The sequence below is a fragment of the Larus michahellis genome, chromosome 8, assembly GCF_964199755.1.
Source record: "Larus michahellis chromosome 8, bLarMic1.1, whole genome shotgun sequence".
Taxonomy (NCBI): Eukaryota; Metazoa; Chordata; class Aves; order Charadriiformes; family Laridae; genus Larus; species Larus michahellis.
In genome coordinates, this window is record NC_133903.1 from 28,915,916 (window position 1) to 28,935,761 (window position 19,846).

The 19,846-nt window shown below is 42.7% G+C and overlaps 1 protein-coding gene across 4 annotated transcripts; it reads left to right on the forward strand.

The window, feature by feature from the left end:
- Window positions 1-993: 993 nt before the first annotated feature.
- Window positions 994-19,142, forward strand: IVNS1ABP (influenza virus NS1A binding protein). Of its 4 annotated transcripts, none has more exons than XM_074596841.1 (15): window positions 994-1,411; window positions 8,290-8,537; window positions 9,846-9,972; window positions 10,181-10,350; window positions 10,435-10,510; window positions 11,247-11,420; window positions 11,785-11,910; window positions 13,286-13,393; window positions 15,186-15,312; window positions 15,878-16,102; window positions 16,267-16,388; window positions 16,573-16,699; window positions 16,787-16,918; window positions 17,077-17,250; window positions 17,704-19,142. In XM_074596841.1, exons 3-15 carry the CDS (start codon window positions 9,862-9,864, stop codon window positions 17,955-17,957), a joined length of 1,926 nt encoding a protein of 641 aa, XP_074452942.1. In that variant the 5' UTR covers window positions 994-1,411; window positions 8,290-8,537; window positions 9,846-9,861; the 3' UTR covers window positions 17,958-19,142. The 4 variants fall into 4 exon arrangements, with proteins under 4 accessions (XP_074452942.1, XP_074452944.1, XP_074452941.1 ...); XM_074596843.1 differs by having other exon boundaries at window positions 1,136-1,411; window positions 9,850-9,972; XM_074596840.1 differs by lacking the exon at window positions 994-1,411 and adding an exon at window positions 7,459-7,867.
- Window positions 19,143-19,846: the final 704 nt, after the last annotated feature.

Sequence of the window (19,846 nt, forward strand, 5' to 3'; positions counted from 1 at the left end):
GGGCACTGTGCTGTCAATACAGGTCTCCAGAGATGGAAGGAGGTGAGGAACATACCTATGGCTTAGTGCCTCTGCTCGCTTCTGATGAGACGAGGCCACTCTTTTCACTATTTTGAAGCACTTTCTGCTTGAAACCTCAGAATCACCCAACTTTGGTGCTTTGGAATGTGCTTCTGCACCAAGATTCTAAAAGAATATTAGAGAAATGGGTAATTATCATATATGTCATACACGTTTTCCAGCTGAGACGCTGAAGCTGTATTTAACATCATCTCCTACAGGTTTCCCAGTTTCTGACCAAGGTGGCCTCGGGATCAGGGGAAAGTGGCGGGGGGGAAGTGTATCCCTGTCTTCCAGGTGACCTTGGTGCTTTAAATCAGGAAGCCAGCAAGGAACCTCAGGCTTCATCCAGCTCTGTGTTTTATTTATGATGATATTGCAGCAGCACTCAGGGCCCCAGCCACGAATCAGCAACCCATTACGGTATCTCGCATGCAAACACACCAGACTCCAAACGCCCCTCACTTAGCAGCAGCGATGTTTTAAAAATACTTTGCCTAGCAAGATAGGATTTATTGTGAAAAGTGTGTGGGGGATGTTTCCCATCCAGATGGGAAAACGCCTTTCCCAGAGTGATTGGGGGTGCTGGAGCCAGGGGGCAGCCATGGGACAGGCCGGCGGGGAGAGTTTCCAGCATTAAACACGGTATTTTGTGGTAAAGTGGGTACCTGCCTTCGTATGCAGACACGACGCCTTGAAGTACAGATCCCAGCGATGGGAGGAAGTCATCGCTGAGGAGAAAAAGGCAACGCCAGGTCTGAAAAACGGAATTATCGAGTCAGCTGGGCTCGCTGCCGAGACCCACGGGTGACAATGCGGTGGCAGTTCACTCGCGGAAAAGTGGCCCAGCCCCGGCCTCTCCCGGGCCTGCGTGTCCAGCCCCGAGCCCTTCCAGACCCGGCCGGCTTTCCCGCCCCGCGGCCGCCGCTCCCTCAGGCAGGCAGGCAAGCAGGCAGGCAGGCGAACTGGGGCCGCAGCACACCTACCCCGGCCGCGGAGGGAGGGGCGCGGCCGGACTCGTTTCTCGGCGGAGCGCTGCCGGCCTCCTCAGCACCGCCTCCCGCCCGCCTCGTCGGAGGGTTACGGCGCGCAGTGCCGCTTCCGCGCAGGCGGTGTGCGAGTCGCCTGCTCCAGCGGCGTGTCCGTCGGCGCTGTGACCCCGCTCCGCTCTGGCTCGCTCCTGCCGCCCCTCTCTCGCGCAGCAGCGTCTCGCCTCGCCGCCTCGCCCTCCCTGCGCCCTCCGCTCCCTCTTCCCGGTGGCCTGGGGCTGCGTCTTCGCCTTCGCGTCGGCTTCCCCCTCAGCCTGGAGGCTCCCAATATGAACAGCATCGTCTGCGCTGAGAGGCACCAGGTACGGCGGGGCCTCAGCGGGACGTCCCGGGCGGCCGGCTCACGCGCGGCCCGCCGCGGCTGTGAGGGGAAGGGCGGTGGCGGCGGGGGTGGGGGGAGCAGCGACCATGAGGCTGGGGGCGGCCGGGCCGGCTCCGCCGCTCTTTGTTCCCGCTCGGCGCTGGCGCGGGGGGTGTCGGCGGCCCGGGGCCGCGGGCGGCCGAGGCGGGCCCCGCGGTGGCGGCCCGGCCCGTCGCCCGCTCTGGCCCCGTGCCCTCGGCTGGAAGAAGAGGAGCCCCGCCGCCTCCGCGGCTTTTTGTTGCTTATCTGGGGCCTGTTTCTCGAAGGCTGGGCAAATCTCGGGAGTGCCGTGCCGCGCTGGTCTGGGCGAAGTCGTGTAAACGGCCTGCGTGGCCTGAGGCGGCTTCCCTCGGGGTTGCCGGCCCTCGTCCCCCGGGGGTGCCGCCGGGGGGTGTGGGTGGGGTTCGGCAGCGGGGAGGCAATGTCGTGTGGCCCCCAGCCCAGAAAATTGGGTGTTCTCCACGGGGGTGGGTGTTGTTCCAAGGTCAGGCGTTGCCTGCGAGCCTTTCCAGGCGCCACGCTGCAGCCGCGTAGTGCCACCTTTCTCAAAGCCTTTATACTAAGTGTGTGTGGTGGGAAGAAGAATCGCAAAAGTCTTAGACTTTGAGTGAAGAAAGTAGCCGTTTCTGGGTGAGGAACATGTGCTGACAGCTGGCTGCCAATGTCGCGACCCTCCCTGTCATCTATACTAGTTCTAGGAAATAGAAGATAATACAGCGTAAACCGTGTCTGTCAGTCTGCATTAGTGCTTCTGGAGAAAGGTGATGAGTGTGAACGACCAGAAGGCTTGTTTTATTTGGAGGGGGGGAGGGCAGGGAGAATGACAATATTTTCTGCCTGTGTGCCCAGATTTCCATCAGCTTTTCAGAATTTTTCAGAGCTGCTTCAAGGTAGAAAATACCTTTTCACATCAGCAGCTTCACTGTTACTCACAGGACTCCCATAGACATAAAAACTGAATTGGCTGCAGCTTCATGCAGGGTGAAAAAACGTTGACAAAATAAGAGGCGAGGCGTTCGAGTTATTTACTAAGGAGATGGATAGCAAGACTGAGCAATGATAGAATAGTGGAAATTCAGTATCATGTCATTCTCCTTATTTGTCATGGTTTGTGAAGAGGATGATTTTTGTTTCCAGTGATGGGTGTGTAGACATCCCATTTATTCCCTTCTCTCAGGGATCTACAATATAAGAAACCAAGCAGGATGCGGTGCTTTGATGGTGAGATTGTTTTAATTTTAGAAAGCGGATTTTGTAGCCACAAGCCTAACTCCTTAGGAGCACAGGATGCAACAGTCAGGGAATACTTTCCAGTTGGGAAACAGTACTTAAGCTACTGTAAATAGGTCTAATTTTGTTTTCCTCAACTTGAATTCTTAAGGAGCAGGAGATGGTAAGAAAAGGCAAAACCAGCCCAGAATGGGGGGTGAGAGACAACAATGGCACACCAACAAAACAAAAAATCAGTTTGCTGGTTGTGTGTCAAATGTTTGAAGAACTATGGGAAGTGTATGTTAGTAGAAAAAAGAAACCCGGGGGGGGGAGAGGGGCGGGAAGAGAAGAGCTTTCAAAGATTAAAGATTAATTAAAGATTTTAAGAGAGCGTGTATGAGGCAGAAGGTAGAAAAAGAGATGTAAAGACAATGACAACAACAAAAAAAGTGTAACATGGTGTGAAAGGAGAAGGGGAAACACAGAACCGGTATGGAAAGGGGATGTAATGACCAGTGCTAAAACACAAAAGAAAAGAGAGTATACCAAAAGCGTGGGGGGAGCAAGTATTAAATGGGCAGCTGGTGTGTTACAGCTGAGAGTTGTAGTTGAAAGAGCATAAAAACATTCAAGCATAAAACCTGCTTCTCATGAATTTTTTAAGTCTACGTACATAAATGTGTGTTTGAAAGAGCTCTGTAGGCTTACTGTCTATAGAGGACAGTCCAAGTATTACATCTTGGACTATGTGTAAAGGATTTTGGAAAACGTCCACAGTACATTTTCCTTCCCTGCGGTTCTTAGCTGGTGATAGCAAATATTCTCTCCCTCTCTCCTTGCTGTTGCAGGGACACACACATACAAGCACAGCTGAGGCTGACTTGCAGTGAAATAGAACAATTTTGTTTATAAGGCATAGTTATCAATGGGACTAAATCTTTAGTAGAAAACAACTGAAAAGTAAATATGCAAAACAAAATTGATATAAATTGTATGAGTCTCATTTTAAATCACTGAGGTAAAGAAGTTGAGCCTGTTTAGTGGTGCAACTATGTTGATATAGGTCTTGGTTCATGATGTTCTCTCCAAATGCAAACTAAGACATGAAAAGATCGTGTGTTTTTACCATAAATAATTGCTAATGTATGAAAGAAAATTTTTGAGGACAACTGGTTTTATCTTCTGATACAGGTATGAGTAGTCGTAGGTGTGACCTACATTTCTTCTGAACAAGGCTGCGGAAAGCCAGAAAGCCCATAGCAACTAAAAAGCACCAACTGTGGTGCTAAATTCCTTTTTTGTTTCACTGTACCAACAAGCATCAATCAGGTGTCTATTATCATATCAACAAGTATCGACTTTTAATCAAAAGATTAAAAAATATCTCCCCCCAAGTTGGTTAGTAAAACACAAGTTAGTGTTTTACTTGTGAGCTGAAGAGGTAATACCTTAATCTGACCAAAAAAAAAAGTGTGTACAAAATTGGCACAAAGCAAGGGCTTTGTTTACTTTTTAAATTAAATACTGTACATGGAAAGTACCAATGGATTATACTAAAGATGAGAGCTCTCAGATGGGAGGAAAAATAAACGCTGCTTGCGTTGTTAGTGCATGGGCAAGGTGACTCAGTATGTGTCTCCGGGACATGTTGTCTTGGTACCGCACCTGTGACCACAGCTCATATGTCCCCTGGAAGTGGCTCTGCAGTGGAGGGTCATAGGGCACGATAACGGTTTTTACATCTCGGAGAAATTCAACAGTAATCCTCTTGTGGCAGGTTTTCTAAATGTTGTGACACTTTCTGCAGTGAGCAACTGTTTAAAAACATCTGTGATGAACAGATCCTAAATTCTAAACACAAGTAACAATTTGAAGTGTATTAATGATGACATTCATTTGCTCTTGTAACTGAGCTAATCATATTTCAGTAGTATTTGCAAGATGCATATAAGAGGGTAGTATTGTGAAGGATGAGAAGTATCATTGTTATTTAGGTGAGTCTTTCTAAATGTATCTTTAAATGGATGTACAGTGAAATGGAAAGATGAGTTTAAAAGGGGGAAATTTCTTTTCTGGAAGTCGGTTATGTGCAGCGAATTTATCTCCGAGTGTGTTACGAGCCATGACTCTTTCATAGTTCAGTGGTACAGATAAGTAGCAAATGAAAATCTCAGTCTGTGCATGACTCTGTGTGTTTAGGAAACACAATTATCAGAATATAATTATGTTTAAATAAAGCAACTGGGCAGACATTTGAGTACTGGCATTCCTCTACTTGGGCAGAGCCATGTCATTGAAGCGCACCACGTGAATGCTTCGTGGCTTCTGGCCTGTCTCAGTGTGCTGCAGTATTACACCTAACGTCATCCACTCTTGATTCAAGGTGGTGCCTCCAGACTCAACACCAGTATCAATCTTTAATATTATAACAAGAGTGGAAATCCAGAGTTTATATATTGCACTCTTTTTTCTTTCTTTTTTTTTTTTTCTTTCCTTTCAGTTTAAAAATAAATGCAAGAAGTAGGCCTGCTCTCCAGTAAGAATTTTCTCAAATGGAGTGTGTGTTCCCATTCTGGAACACGAATTCTGTAGCTTTAATGTGTTTGAATAATTGCATTTTGATGGGGCTCGAAAGGTAATAATTTCAGAGGCATCAGACTTCGTACTATACCTGTCTGACAGTGATTTGTGAACATCACACTTGGTTTAAAAAATTAAAAATCCTGGAAAACGAGGGAAAAAAGGCACTAACAGTTCTTGATGTGGTAAGCTAGAAAGCAGTTTAAGCAAGAGGGCAGGGAAAAGGTAATGACAAGGTTATTTAGATGCTTAAAATACTTTAAGAAAGAAATCCGTTGAAAGTACCTGTTTATAACCTTTAATACAGAAAATGCATCATTCTTGGCTTTCCATTGAATTTTGGCATATTGTTTGGCTTTTGTTCTAGCAGTAGTACACCAAACCAAAAAGAAGGCAGAAAGTAATGAATATACTTCTGCTGTTTAATGCCACTTTGAGAAGTAATATTAGCCGTGGTTTTCACACAACAGTATTGAAATTTTATGTCAATAATGAAGACATTCAAATTCCTAGATATTCAGATTGGACAGTACTGTTAGGTGCAGAAATGTGGTTTTGACCTCATGCACAAAGGAGGACTTTAAAAGACAAATCTTCCATTTCAATCCAGAATTGTTTTGGATGTCCTTTATGGGCCTTGAAGGTTGTAAGCAAGTACTGCACTTGAAATAAACTTCTTCTGTTACAGCAGAACGTGACAAAACATGCCTAGAGATGTGAACTGACTGAGGACGATTCTTGAATTTAGTTGAAATTGTTTGAATAGTTGTTGTGTAACTTGAAATCCCCCCAAAGACTCCATACTGGTAATTAACAGCAATCCTGATGAATACTGACTGGGGGGAATGCATAATGTGATGTGCGAGCACACCAGTAGCTTGTTTGTCTGAACTGTGGTAGCAATATACATTTAATTTGCCTTGCTAATTACTGACCTCTACTTAGTTAACAACAGAACTTCTTTGAGAGAGCTGGCAGTTGAGAAAAAGCTGGTTTAAACCAGTGTGAGCAAGGTGGATCATCTGATGTGCGATGTGTCGTTTTCAGCTTGGGACGAAGTGAGTGGTGCCTGGGTCGGTCTGAGCCCTTCCACCAAAGTGGTCTGACGCTGTACTGAGTGTCCAGTGCAACGCCGGAGCTCAGAGTTTGTCCCCCTTGGCTTTCCTTTTTTAGATGCCTCCTGTATTTTGCGTTTGGCTAGGTAAGTCTAGCCATCGTGTCTGGGTAATTCCTACAACAGAAATGGAAGGTTTAAAATCTGAAATGATAGTCAGAGGTCCCTTGGTGATAATTCTCTTGTACATTCGTGGACAGTGTTGGTGAAGCGTAACTTCCAGTAGATTCTTGTAATTTTATAAACTGATTCATTGTAACACTTGTGTTGAAATAATACCTCTGTGTATTTGAACAACAGAATGTTTCACTTGAGGTGAGTTGTTGGGGGAAGTGTGGACATCAGACTGTTTGTTTCCATTTTGAGAAGTGAAACGTTTTGATTGCTTTAGAAACTGAAATGTTTAGAAATGTTAGAAACTGTTCTATCAGTTGTACCAACAAGAGAAGTGTTGACTTCCAAATGCTTAGTTAAATAATATTTGGTAAATAGAGCTTAGTTTCAGTTTCATAACTTGCCTGTTATAAAAAGAAAATACATTTATCTTTGAGGTTTTTTCCTAGCAAAGTATGTTGTAGTCCACATGGTTCTATTCCGCTAGTCCTCCCCGCATTCAGCGGCTACTATATTACGTGCAGACACCACTGCTGCTCTGGAGCAGTTGTTTCTTTCTTTATGTGTCTGTTGTAGTAGCCAAACTTAATTAACATTAATTCTTTCTATGCGGGTATCTGCTGGCTGAAATATCCTGTCTTCAGGATGGCAGGAAGCTGTTAAGAGTGGAAGCAGCGTTCCTGTGGAGCTGGTACGTTGTGGGATAATGCCCCCTGCTGCTCTTGAGAATCAGCCTCACGCTTGAGCTGCTGATTTACTTGGAGACCAAGGGAGGTTCAGTTCCTGCCAAAATGATCCCGTGTGTAAGGGCTGGTCAGGCAGTCAGGTTGCCAGGTTCTCTTGCCTACAACATAGGTGACTTCTAACTCTTGATGTGGAAAAATGAGCTGCACCTATTTTTAGGAAACCTGATTCCCCATGTGGCATTTAATCTGTAGATACAAATATAGTTTTGGAACTGCAGTGGGGAACCCAAGTGGATGAAGTGATCGATGTTTTCCCGAGGTGGCATCAGGGTCATGGAAAGTTCCAGAGTGGGTGTTTGTTGCCTGTGCCCTCCCTGCTTCTGCTCCTCCTCCTCTCCTCTCCTCCCCGAAAAAGCCGGGCATAAACAGCCTATCCTCAACAAAGCTACCCCAGTCTGTGCTGCCAGTGCAGAACTTGACCAGAACCTAACAGATTCTGTTTGCAGGGTAGCAAAGAGACTTTTTATCGAAGAAAGTTAGCATTGAAATAGTGATTCCTGACTTTGTAATTTTTTTGAAAGTACCGGAGACATGCCTGGTTGTTTCAGACATGTCCTTAGTCCATCTTCAGTCCATTTTAGGCATTCAGTAGAAGAAGGATATAAGTAGATGAGTACAGGAAAAGCAAAAGGTAGGAGGCATGTGGATTGGTTTCTTTTTTAAAATGTAGCCATTTCTTCTTGTGTTACTTAAGAGTTACCTACTTGTGTAAGCAAGCAATAATGATCTAGCTGTAGGAAGTGCTGAAGGTTAGAGTTAGTAAGGAATTGTATAAAAATGGGATTCAGCTGTTCTAACTTTCTCTCTAAGCACTAATTTAGCCACTTTCTTGTCTCTGTGGGTATCAAAATTGATGTGGTTGACCTCCTGTTAAGCACGAGAACGTACTGGTGTCGATATGGGATTTTTCAAGCTGGGTGTTGGGGTGTTTTTTGTGAAGAAAAAGTTGTTTGTTTGGGTCAGGAACTTCTACTTTAAAACACTATTAAAGTTTCATCTGAAATACGTGATAGTACCTGTCGTCCTTACTTGATAACTTCTTCTCTATTGCAGGTTATGACGCATGATTATCACAGAAGAAATTCATGTCTATAGCTCTTAAGGACTTTATTACATCACCTTCAAGCCTGATAGTTTTGGAATCCATATTGCAGCTGCAAAGACAGATCTGCTTTTCAATTTCAACAAACATCTTCCCTGTCAGAAGATACTGAAACGGAAGTGCTCTGTTTTAACACGGTGATACCATTGAATTATTTTAAGATCTCCCAGTGAAAAATTTACAGTAATATATTTGCTAGGTAAGTTAATACTGTTAGCTGTGTATACAATAGTTAATGCTTTTGCTGAAATTCTGTGACTTTGCGACCTTGCTGCCTTTTTTTTTTTTTTAATAAAACACAGCATATGAAAGTATATACAAATGGATAATAGTCTTTGTAAGTAAGATTATTCTTCCTAGTCTGGGGTCAAATGCTTTCCAGTAGTAAGTGAATTTAAAATAAGCAGACTAATACTAGAATTATTTTGTGTGGGGCTTGGTGTTTTTGTTACTGATTTTCGCTATCCACTTTTCCTGTTTTGGAGGTTTTCTTGTTTAGTCTGATCTTCAGAATTTTCTTAAGCTTCAGATAGAAACGTAAATTGTTGCTGGTAATGTTAGTAGCATCCCACATATTCTTTCTTCTAAAATTGTTGAGTAAAGTATACTTTTTTCACATGTTCAGGCTCAAACTTACAGATTTCATATATATTCGTTAGGTCACCTCAGGGTTATTTTAGTATTCTTAATTAGCTTCCTATTTGTAAAGTGGACTTTTCCTAAAAGTGCTTAGCTAATAAAAGAATCAATTAAATGATCTATAAAATAGCATCCAAATGTAAAAGTTAGTTTCCTGAAGTTATTTTTCTAGTCTTGGCCCAATTTACTGAGGTGATATGTTTGTATATGGGTAAGATCTTCAGGGGAGGTTGTTTTAGCTTTGTGATGGTTGTTGTTCAGAATATATTTAATTCTGTCTGTTTCTTTGGTGCTAATGTTCTCTCATGACTTCCAGCTACTCTAAAATATTTAATTAAGTCATTACTCATAAAATTAAATAAAAAAAAAATTCAATAGTTATTCTTTTACTTCACTAGTTACTTTAAATTCTCAGTTCTTACTTTTCAATGTAGCTGGTTGTCAGCTCTGTGCAAAAAATGAAGCTGACCACTATGACAAATTTTAAACAGTGAGCAGAAAATAGCAATGAATCTACTAAATCTGATCTTTATAGAGGGGAGTAAAGCTTCTTGTGTAATCCAGTGGTTTCCAACTTGTTCCCACGGAGGTAGCACAGGTTCAGCGTGTAGTTGTGGAGTTGGTACCTACTGAAGTGATGTAGGTAAGTTAAAAGTTGTGGCCTCAATCTGAAAATCATTAATCCGGTCAATCCAAAGGATTGTTGTCAATGTGTACTAGTAATGTTTAATAGTATTTTTCTAGGCTTTTTTTTGAGATGGGTTTTTTTTTTAAATTCCCCATGAATGTTTGTTTGCAAGTAGTGTAATAGTACTTCTATACTGAAGCAAAATGTTTTATCTCTAAAATTAATACATTCTGTTTTCAGCCAGGCCAACACCAAAATGATTCCTAATGGGTATTTGATGTTTGAAGATGAAAACTTCATCGAGTCATCTGTTGCCAAACTAAATGCCTTACGTAAAAGTGGTCAGTTCTGTGATGTCCGTCTCCAGGTAACTTTTTTCTGTCCGAGTATGATCGTTGAATGTGGTGGGTTTTTTGTTACACTGTGTGCTGACCTAAATTGGAGACTGGATTGATTTGAAAAATTGATTTGAACTGTGACATTCACTTGGATAGGCCTTTATACTATTATAATACAAATGTACTTTCAAAAATTCTTACCAGCATGTGGGTTTCTTATTTGTGTTTTAAATAAAGGTATGTGGACATGAGATGTTGGCGCACCGAGCCGTGCTAGCTTGCTGCAGTCCCTACCTGTTTGAAATCTTCAATAGTGATAGTGATTCTCATGGAATTTCCCATGTTAAATTTGATGATCTCAATCCAGAAGCTGTTGAAGTTCTGTTGAATTATGCCTATACTGCTCAGTAAGTAGTTTTCACAGAAATTAGAGACAGTAGATTTTAATTTAAAAAATTAGAATAATGAAGATAAATTTCTTTCTTTAATAGGTTAAAAGCTGATAAAGAACTGGTGAAAGATGTATACTCTGCAGCAAAGAAGTTGAAGATGGAGAGAGTTAAGCAGGTACAGTTTTCAGCTCTTCCAGAAGTCCGCTTTGCTTTCTCAGGCTGACAGCATTATGCTTTTTGGTGTTAATGAGACAAAAAAAAGATTATTCTGTGGAAAAAGTGCTCAGCGGATAAGCTTCTTTAAAGCTTCTTTAGCTGTTCGTTAGCATTGTATTGACTTGAATGACATCAATGTGTATCGTTTCCATTTGCGTTATCTTTGTGCTGAATGGTTCTCTGAATTAAAGTTTTCTATTTGTGCACCCGTATAAGCAAAATGGCTTCCGAATCGTAGCTGGTTACTTACCTTCAGCTTCATGGAAGCGGCGGTTTGCTTAGTTGCATTGGGAGCATAATTAAGCCTGTAAATCTGTGGCAGTGATATGTGAAAAAAGAGTAATCGACACGCTCCTGAACATAAGTTTGGTAGAGCTTGACTTCAGAAATACTTACTCTTGGGATTCTTACCTTCACTTGACCGCAGATAAGCGGTTTTGAATAGCTGTTCAGTAGAAAAGCGTGGGGTCAATGCATATGTGAGTAGCTTTTGAATATATGGCTTTTCTCTTTTAATATATGCATATTCCTCTGGAAGGCAACATTTCATTTACAGCTCTATTGGAGGGATGACAACTGGCAGTCACTATTCTGCAGTTAGAAAACAGCTGTTACTGTATGTTGGGGTGGATAATTCAAACATGTTAAAACCTTGTCTACTTGTAAACTAAGATGCAGCCTTTTTCTCTTAAAAGGTTTGTGGTGATTACTTGCTCTCCAAGATGGATGTTCAGAGCTGTATCTCTTACCGGAACTTTGCAAGTTGTATGGGAGACGCGCGTTTGTTGAACAAGATTGATGGCTACATTCAGGAACATCTTTTACGGATTTCAGAACAGGAAGAATTTCTGAAACTTCCACGGTTAAAGGTTAGCTTAATTTTGTAGGCTTCCTTCTGGTACGCAACTTCCAAAAAGCAACCCAAGGAGCAACTATTATGGCTTGCTTTTTGGGAGTAGGAAGACTTGGCGTACTGAACTTTACCAACAATGTGAAAATTCTGGAGCTGTGTAATGTTCGTACTACTGTGAACCTTTAACTGTAGAGAATACATCCTCTCAGCCTTTCTAAGCGTAAAAGATAACTGCAGTTGTACTTGAGTGTGCTTCCTAGTTTCAGTGGCATAGGCTGGAAGCTCCTCGTAGATGGGGTTTTCTAGCTCTACGTAGAGTATGCCACAAATACAAGGATAATACCTGTACAGTAAATAATCCTTTCCTTTTCTAATTCAAGCTTGAAGTAATGCTGGAAGACAATGTTGGCCTACCTAGCAATGGCAAATTGTACACAAAGGTAATCAACTGGGTACAGCGCAGCATCTGGGAGAATGGAGACAGCCTGGAAGATCTAATGGAAGAGGTTAGTCTTTAATAAAATGGGATTAAACATCTTTTTTAAAAAAAAAAAAAAGAAGTCGATATGAAGGATGATCCCTTTTTCTTTTAATTTTTTTATTTTTTCACTTTTTTTAACTATGACCCTAAAGAATTTAAATTTTGCTGTAGGTACCCCTAAGCTGTGAAACTGGGGGGGTGTTCAGGTGAGCTGAATGAACTGTTCAGTCTGGTCTTCTGCTTTCCTTTTTTGCTCACTATGTGCTGTACAGTAACCTCAGAGTGGCATGTATCTTGCTTTAGAATTGGGGAGGTGGTACTGAAACTTGCTGTAGATTCTTGATGTTTTCCTTTGCAGGTTTTGCTTGTAAATGCGAAGTAGGTAAAAGCTTCTAATGGTTGTTCCTCCCCGTTGATTTATCTCCCCATAGGTTTATTAACAAAACTAGGATACCAAGGCTGAAGAACCAAGAAGAAACCTCAAGTGTATTGACACGTACAGAAGCAGCAGTCCTGCCCCAGTTCTCCTAAGAAAATCCGCTGTGGGCAGAGAACGATGATGATGATTTAATGGTGTTTACTTACTCCTTTACAGGATACATTCTTTTAAGTTGTGTGTTATTAAATGGCTTTACTCATGAATACTAATAGTAGATGTAGCCTGGGCAGTTTTTCATAGAAAAAGGAGCGGGGAATCTAAATTTTTAATTGGCTAGAGAAAATGGACACAAAAACCTGTGAAACATCAAAATTTTCCCAGGTTGTTATTACAAGCGCAATATATATTCAGCAACACTTGTATAGGCAAAAGTATATGTTGATACTGTCATATATTCTCAAGTGTATATTTCCTCTTGGAAAAACTCATTTTAAACCTTTTGATCATGTTGAAATTCAGATGCATTTCACCAAAACGGTTGCATCTGATGCTTAGTTGTGGACAACAGTTTCCTCCAGAACATAAATTTGTGTTGTCTTCCCTCATCCCCATACTCTTACAGTCCACTGTTGGCTCCTCTTTAACTTTTTTTGATCGAGATAAATATGTGTGTTTTTCAAAGCGGAAAGCTTGTTTGCGGGGATAACGAAAGTGCTTGCATGAGATTGTGAATTTGTGTAATTCTGGAAATTAATGTGCATCTTGCTTGTCTAATGTTTCTGTGCTGGAAAAACAGTAGAAGTCCTTGGAAAACGAAGATTTCTCTCAAGCTGAGAAAGTAAGGAGCCTTCCTCCAGTGTTGAAGATTGCCACCATGACATCTGCTTCCTTTTAGTTTTGCATTCTGCTAGATTGAGATGAGATGACGAGAAGTATGCTGGCGACTGCCTTTTGTAATCTGCCTGTAGCTGAGGAGCACTGGAGACAGTAGCCACATGGTATTCTGTTGTTGTTTTTGCAGGTTCAAACGCTGTACTACTCAGCTGATCACAAGCTGCTTGATGGAAATCTGCTAGATGGACAGGCTGAGGTGTATGGCAGTGATGATGACCACATTCAGTTTGTGCAGGTACAAATTGCAGACAGTCTGAGGTAACCCTGGATAGACTGGAGCAGTTTACAGCACACCTGAAGTCTTCTGTACTGCAGCAGAGAAAGCAGCAGTAGCTTTAATGGAGAAATACGTGATGAGAAAGTATCTTTCTCAAAACTGCTGGAGGTGATGATTTAGTCTCTGCTTCTGTTTTTTTGGCAGACTGAGCATGTGCAGAATGGGGTGCTCTAGGTTTGACTCGAAAATAAATCTTAGGCTGTTAGAAGACAGAGGTAGAAAAGCAACTGCCTATAGCAAATCAGGTGTGGCTTTGTAGAGATACTCAAGAGACTGTAAAGAATCACGCACTGCTTGGCTTACAGTGGAGAATGGCTTATGTGTCTGCTAAATTTTGGCACAGAAAAAGATTCCAGACATAAGTTCTGATCCTTCAGCTGCCAGCGTCCATTTCTTTTGTTCAGCTGCACTGGTAACGTGCAAGAGATTTTTAAAGAACCAGCAGTAGGTAACCTCTGACCTAGAGATGGCTGATGGTCTGACTGTACAAATCAGTCTGTTGCTTTTTGAGGTGATGATTTTTATTTGTTTTTAGTTCTAGCCAGATATAATTTCCAACTACTTGTAATACTTAGAAGCTGAGAGGTGAACGTTCAGAGCGTTCATTTTTTTAGAAATGAAGCCAAGAGTTCTCAACTTTTTTTTTTTTTTTTTTAAATCCTTTCTGATGATAAGAATTGCTAACTCTAGAAATTCTAAACAGTTGAGAGAATTAACACCAGAAAACCATAGATGACTGTTCTGGAAAAATTGTAACTCTTCCATTTTTGTATTACAAAAGTTTGTAATTTCTGTGACTGTCTAGGTAACTTAAGGATAACAGAATTAGCTCTTAATTGGATGAAGGTTCAGAAGTAACAAAAATGCTATCTGCAAATGAATTGGTTTTCATGGTGAGCTGAGTAGAGCTGTCAAACTCTTCTGCGTGAGGGTGTTTCTGAGTTAGATGATGTGTTTCAGAAGCCTGATGACAGTTTCCATAGAGATGGGACTCTGGGGAACTGTGGGAGCATTGCAGACTCGGTGCTGTGGTCATAAATGTTGCTGCTAAATGGAGTAGAGAGAAGGTTAACTTTTTGTGTTTGGTTCTTAGGATTCAGAAAAAGCCTGAACAGCCCAACCAATTTCAGTGTAATCTGAAATGGGAAATTTTGGGGGTTTTCTTAATTGAGCAAAATAACATAAGTTTAATTGAAGAAGAAAAGAAAGCAGAAATCTCCTGCTAGTGGGAAGTATCAAGGGAGTAAAATCCAAGAAACAGCTAATCTGAGCACAGAGAGGAAGTGAGGCGAAATTAATTTGTCTTAAGGGAACGAAGAGAATACTTAATTCACTTCCAAATAGCGTTATATAATTAACTCCAGTTCCAGCAGCAGACCTTGTGAGGGAGGCTTCTAGTTTGTAGATCCGCTCTCTCCAAATGGATGGAGGTTTTTCCTTACATCTGAAAATCCTGCCAGTAACGCATACTCGCTTCTAATTGTAACTGCTTTCTAGTCAGACACCAGCAGTATAAAGGTGCCGTCATGGGATGAAATGACCAGCGAGATGAGATGTAGGGTGGCTTTTGGCCACTGTTGCTGAGTAGGCAAGATGTTCTGTTGAAAATTGAGGTGTGCTATAAATGATGCTCTGCGGAGGTGGTAGGTGAAGTGTTCTCTTGAATAGTTACGTATTAGCTCAGAGGAGCAAAGGTAGAAGGAGGTGTAGTCTCTGGCTAGGTTTCTGTAGCTGCCTTTTGATTTTGCAGAAGAAGCCACCACGTGAGAATGATCACAAGCAGATCAGTAGCAGCTCCTGTGGAAGTCTTTCTCCAAATGCTACTGTTCAGAGTCCTAAACACGAATGGAAAATCATTGCTTCAGAGAAAACCTCAAGTGAGTAACTGCAGCAGGGTTTGTCTAAACGATGCGTCTGGTTAATTGTGTGCCTACCACCTCCTACTCCCTGGGGATTTCCTTCACCATCTGTAAGAAATGCAGAAGTGCTTTTTCTTACTGATGATAAAAAACGCATAATTTGCCCAGTAACTATTGGGATGTTTCTAACGTAACTGAGGCCAAACTGGGATCACCTACATCGTGATTCCTTATGGACGGGGCCATCCCAGATCCCATGGTGTGTGTAATTCACCCAGAAAGTCCGAAGGAGATAGGCAGTCTCTGATCAATTAACAGAGCTGTTTGCAGCCTGTGTGCGTGGAGGTTGTCTCCTAGCACATTTTCAGATTGCTGTCTTACGTCCTTTGAGCGCTATATTAATAATCTAAACCGCGTATTTTTCAGTAACTAGGCTAACACTGGGAACCAGCAACCAGAAAAAAATCAAATTTTCACACTTTTAAGGAGAGAAGCCTAATCAGAAGACCCTGATCGGAACACCTTTAGTTGTTCACCTAAAATTTTATTGTATCGGTGGTCTCTCCTTTTCCCCTGACAACAGGTAACACCTACCTGTGTCTTGCTGTTCTGGATGGTGTGCTGTGCGTGATATTCCTGCACGGCCGGAACAGCCCGCAGAGCTCGCCCACGAGCACCCCACGGCTGCTGAAGAGTCTGAGCTTCGAGCTTCAACCGAACAACATCATAGAGAAGCCCATGTCTCCAATGCAGTATGCTCGGTCTGGACTGGGCACGGCTGAACTTAACGGCAAGCTGATCGCTGCAGGTAAAAGAAATAGTAACAATTTATTTAAACAACTGGCTCAGTTGGGGCTGGGGTGGGGGACAGTGGCTTTTTAACTCCGTACGCTCACTATTTGAGTCGGTGTTCTTCAACGTCAAAGCACTTGGTCTTTGGAAATGTGATATCCTCTAACCTTCTGCTTTTAGGGGGATATAACAGAGAGGAGTGTTTGCGCACAGTGGAATGCTACGATCCGCAAAAGGACACTTGGACTTTCATTGCACCGATGAGAACACCCAGAGCTCGGTTCCAGATGGCAGTTTTAATGGTGTGTGGTGGGTGGAGATCAGATGGAATGTGAGATTGTGTAAATGTAGGTGGGACAAATAGTGCAAACTTTACAAAAGGGTTAATAGAAGTTGCTGAATTATAGTTACGCTGTTACTAAAGTGCTAATGATTTGTATTGTTGTGTGCTCATATGTGAAGCAGGTATCTATTTTATCCGTTTAGGGGCAGCTGTATGTTGTGGGTGGGTCAAACGGTCACTCGGATGACTTGAGCTGTGGAGAAATGTATGAGCCAGAGATAGATGACTGGACTCCAGTGCCGGAGCTGAGAACCAATCGCTGCAATGCAGGTAACGCATCTGCGTGTGATCGACTGTTGGGTTTTTTAAAATTCATTCTTTTATTAGCTTGCTTACTGTTCTTTCCTATATGAACAGGAGTATGTGCCCTGAATGGAAAACTGTACATTGTTGGTGGTTCAGATCCTTATGGCCAAAAGGGACTTAAGAACTGTGATGTGTTTGATCCTGTAACAAAATCTTGGACGAGCTGTGCCCCCCTTAATATCCGTAAGTTTGCTGTGCAGTTTGGGAGGGAGGGGGAAAAGGGTGATTGCAAAACTGCAGGTTTAAAACCAAACTAAAAGCTGTTTGAATTTCAGTTGCTATGGCATAGTGTTAGTGCAGGACTTCTGTGCTGGGCTGTAACTCCTGGCGTTTGGTTGCAGGGAGACACCAGTCGGCCGTGTGTGAGCTGGGGGGGTATTTGTACATCATCGGAGGAGCAGAGTCGTGGAACTGCCTGAACAGCGTGGAGCGGTACAATCCGGAGAACAACACTTGGACGCTGATAGCGCCCATGAACGTGGCTCGACGCGGAGCCGGAGTGGCTGTTCGTGACGGTAGGCTTCTGCAGGCTTAAGTGACCTCTTGTGCTTGGTGAATTTTCCATGTTAAGCTGCGATGCAAGTAGAATACAAAGCTGTGTTCCTGCTTAGGGAGGAAACAACACGGTGAGAACCTGGCTGTGTCTCCCAATTTAACTAAAAACTGTAACCAGAAAAACAAAAAAACCCTGTGTTTTGGGGCGTTTGTCCCCACCTCTTTCTTTTAAAAACATCACCGTGCAGCTTCAACAACTGCATCTGTTTGAATTTGGACTTTGCATTTACTCTGAAATAGCTTCAGTGGGTTCTAATGAGCAAGAGACCCAAAGCAGGTCAATACTGTAACCGCAGCCCTTGAACAAGGCAAAGGTTCGTTTTGGCTGAGTTTGCCTCCCCAGAAAGGCGGCTGCTTTTGGCAACGCAGCTGGTTCTCGGCAGAGAAACATTCATTTTGTTTCCTTTTGATAGGAAAGCTCTTTGTTGGCGGAGGCTTTGATGGCTCGCATGCGGTGAGCTGTGTGGAGATGTACGACCCCGCGAGGAACGAGTGGAAGATGATGGGCAGCATGACGACTCCCAGGAGCAACGCTGGCATCACCACGGTGGCAAACACTATCTATGCCGTTGGGGGGTTTGATGGCAATGAATTCTTGAACACGGTTGAAGTCTACAATCCGGAGTCAAACGAATGGAGCCCCTACACAAAAATTTACAAGTTTTAAGTGAATTAAATTCCCTTTTCAAACTAACAGGCTTAGTGATGTAATTGTGTTACAGTAGAGGTACACATGTGAATAGGGATGGGGAGGGCATAGATGTTGCCAACAGCAACACAGAGCTTTTGCATATTGCATATTAATGTGCTGTACATATTTGTTTTGGAAAGAATATCAAGATGAAGGGTTTTTTGTGTATTTTAGAACTTTGTCATAGGGTTGGTTTTGTGTTTTGTTGTTTTTTTGGTTTCTTTTTAAAGATTTTGAAGATAATGCAAGAGAAACTAGACCGGGCATATCATTTCAGGAGCTTCCCCCAGTGTTTGTTTTGTAAGTTTGCATGTTAAATGACTTTTCCTGTACGGTGTGTTCTTGAGACAGGAAGTGTAAGGTATATGGGGGATCTTTTTTTTTTTTTTTTCATCAGGCCTTGTTTTCCTTCAGTAACTGGAACAATCTGTAACAAGAAGCCTTATTTAAATAGATATAATGGCTATTTTTTTTATTAAAAAAAGCTGACATGCCTGCCAATACCTTATCTTTTACAATTGCCTTTTTATAACAGTTTTTATATACTCAGCAGAGTATTTTATCTGTTGACATGTAAATGGCAGATAAATGGTTATTGAAGCAAAGAGACAACCGTGGAGTTTGTAGAGAGCAAGTGGGAAAACACGTACCGCTGTACGTGAGCTTCTGCCTGTGCTGTGCGCTTGGCACTTGTTCTGCAGCCCCTTCCCTGGGGCCGGGGGGAGCGTCTCACCACAACAGGCTGGCCCTTTCTGGGCTGGGGCAAGGCAGGGGCCGCTTTCTGCACAGCCAGTTTAGTTACTAGGGGGGAGCTAACGTTTGTAAACCAAAAAACTTACATGTGGGGTTTTTTTTCTCATGGTTTTTAAACTCTTGCCCGTGGGCAATGAAAATGTATTCATCTGATTAGTAAGTGTCTTATTTTTCTAATACTACAAGCTGAAAGTGTGGTAGAACATAATTAACTTGATTTCCTATGTGCTCATAGTACTATGTTTTAGTTCACTTTCTCTGTTCAGCTGGATAAAGCGTTGGTTAGGATGACTTGGTGTCTAATGTGTTAGTGCTGCACATCTAACTCCTGGTGCCAAAACTAGCACTGACTGCTTGCTGCTGCTGCAAACACATTAAAGGTACCTTCTGGGCAATCCTTGCACCACAGCATCGCTCTCCTGTGTCTTTGTGTTCTTTTCTTTAACGAGCCAGCTTACAAACAGAAGTTTGCGATATTAAATAGACATTTCAGCTGTATGGAGGATGTTTACCTGAACCCCCCCTTGAGTAGAAACAGAGGCAGTGAAGTGCCATTTGAGAGTCACCCTCCAGAAATGGGTGTAAAGGGCTGCGAGCACCCAGCCAGCCCCTGGCTCCCGGAGTGCTGTCACAGGGAGAGTCACCTGCCTACAAGCTGCTCTTGGGATCTGTTTACTAAAAGCTCTGTGCAAATTAAAGCTCCGGAGGTGAGATGAGAAAGCTAACTTGAAGGAAAAGTAGTGCATAACACCACTGCACATCGAGCTGTGTTCCTGGGCATTAGGCAAGTAGCTGTAGGAAATGAAGCTGCCAGCGATGGCACTAATTTCACTCACCAGCATGTTCTTAGTCCACAGCTTTGATGCAGGTCTTAACCTGTAGCAGAGGCAGCAGGCAGCTGTAGTTTGTTATTTCACATAACACAAGGCAGACTTGCTGTGGTGGGCACGAGCAGAGCACCGTGTCTCTACACTGGAGTAGGAAAACATCAGAGCAAAGACATTTCTGGATTACTGGAAGCTGTGAAGCTGGGTGCATTTGAACACAGAGAGTCAGTAACAAAGTAGTTGTCTTCATCTGTGTCAGGTGCCTTTCCCTAAAGGGTATCGAAA

Coding starts and splice junctions, on each gene's coding strand:
- IVNS1ABP (XM_074596841.1), top strand. CDS start 9,862: ATGATTCCTAATGGGTATTTGATGTTTGAAGATGAAAACTTCATCGAG. Junction 10,511..11,246: donor AGATGGAGAGAGTTAAGCAG/GTACAGTTTTCA, acceptor TTCTCTTAAAAG/GTTTGTGGTGATTACTTGCT. Junction 16,919..17,076: donor CTGTGCCCCCCTTAATATCC/GTAAGTTTGCTG, acceptor GTTTGGTTGCAG/GGAGACACCAGTCGGCCGTG.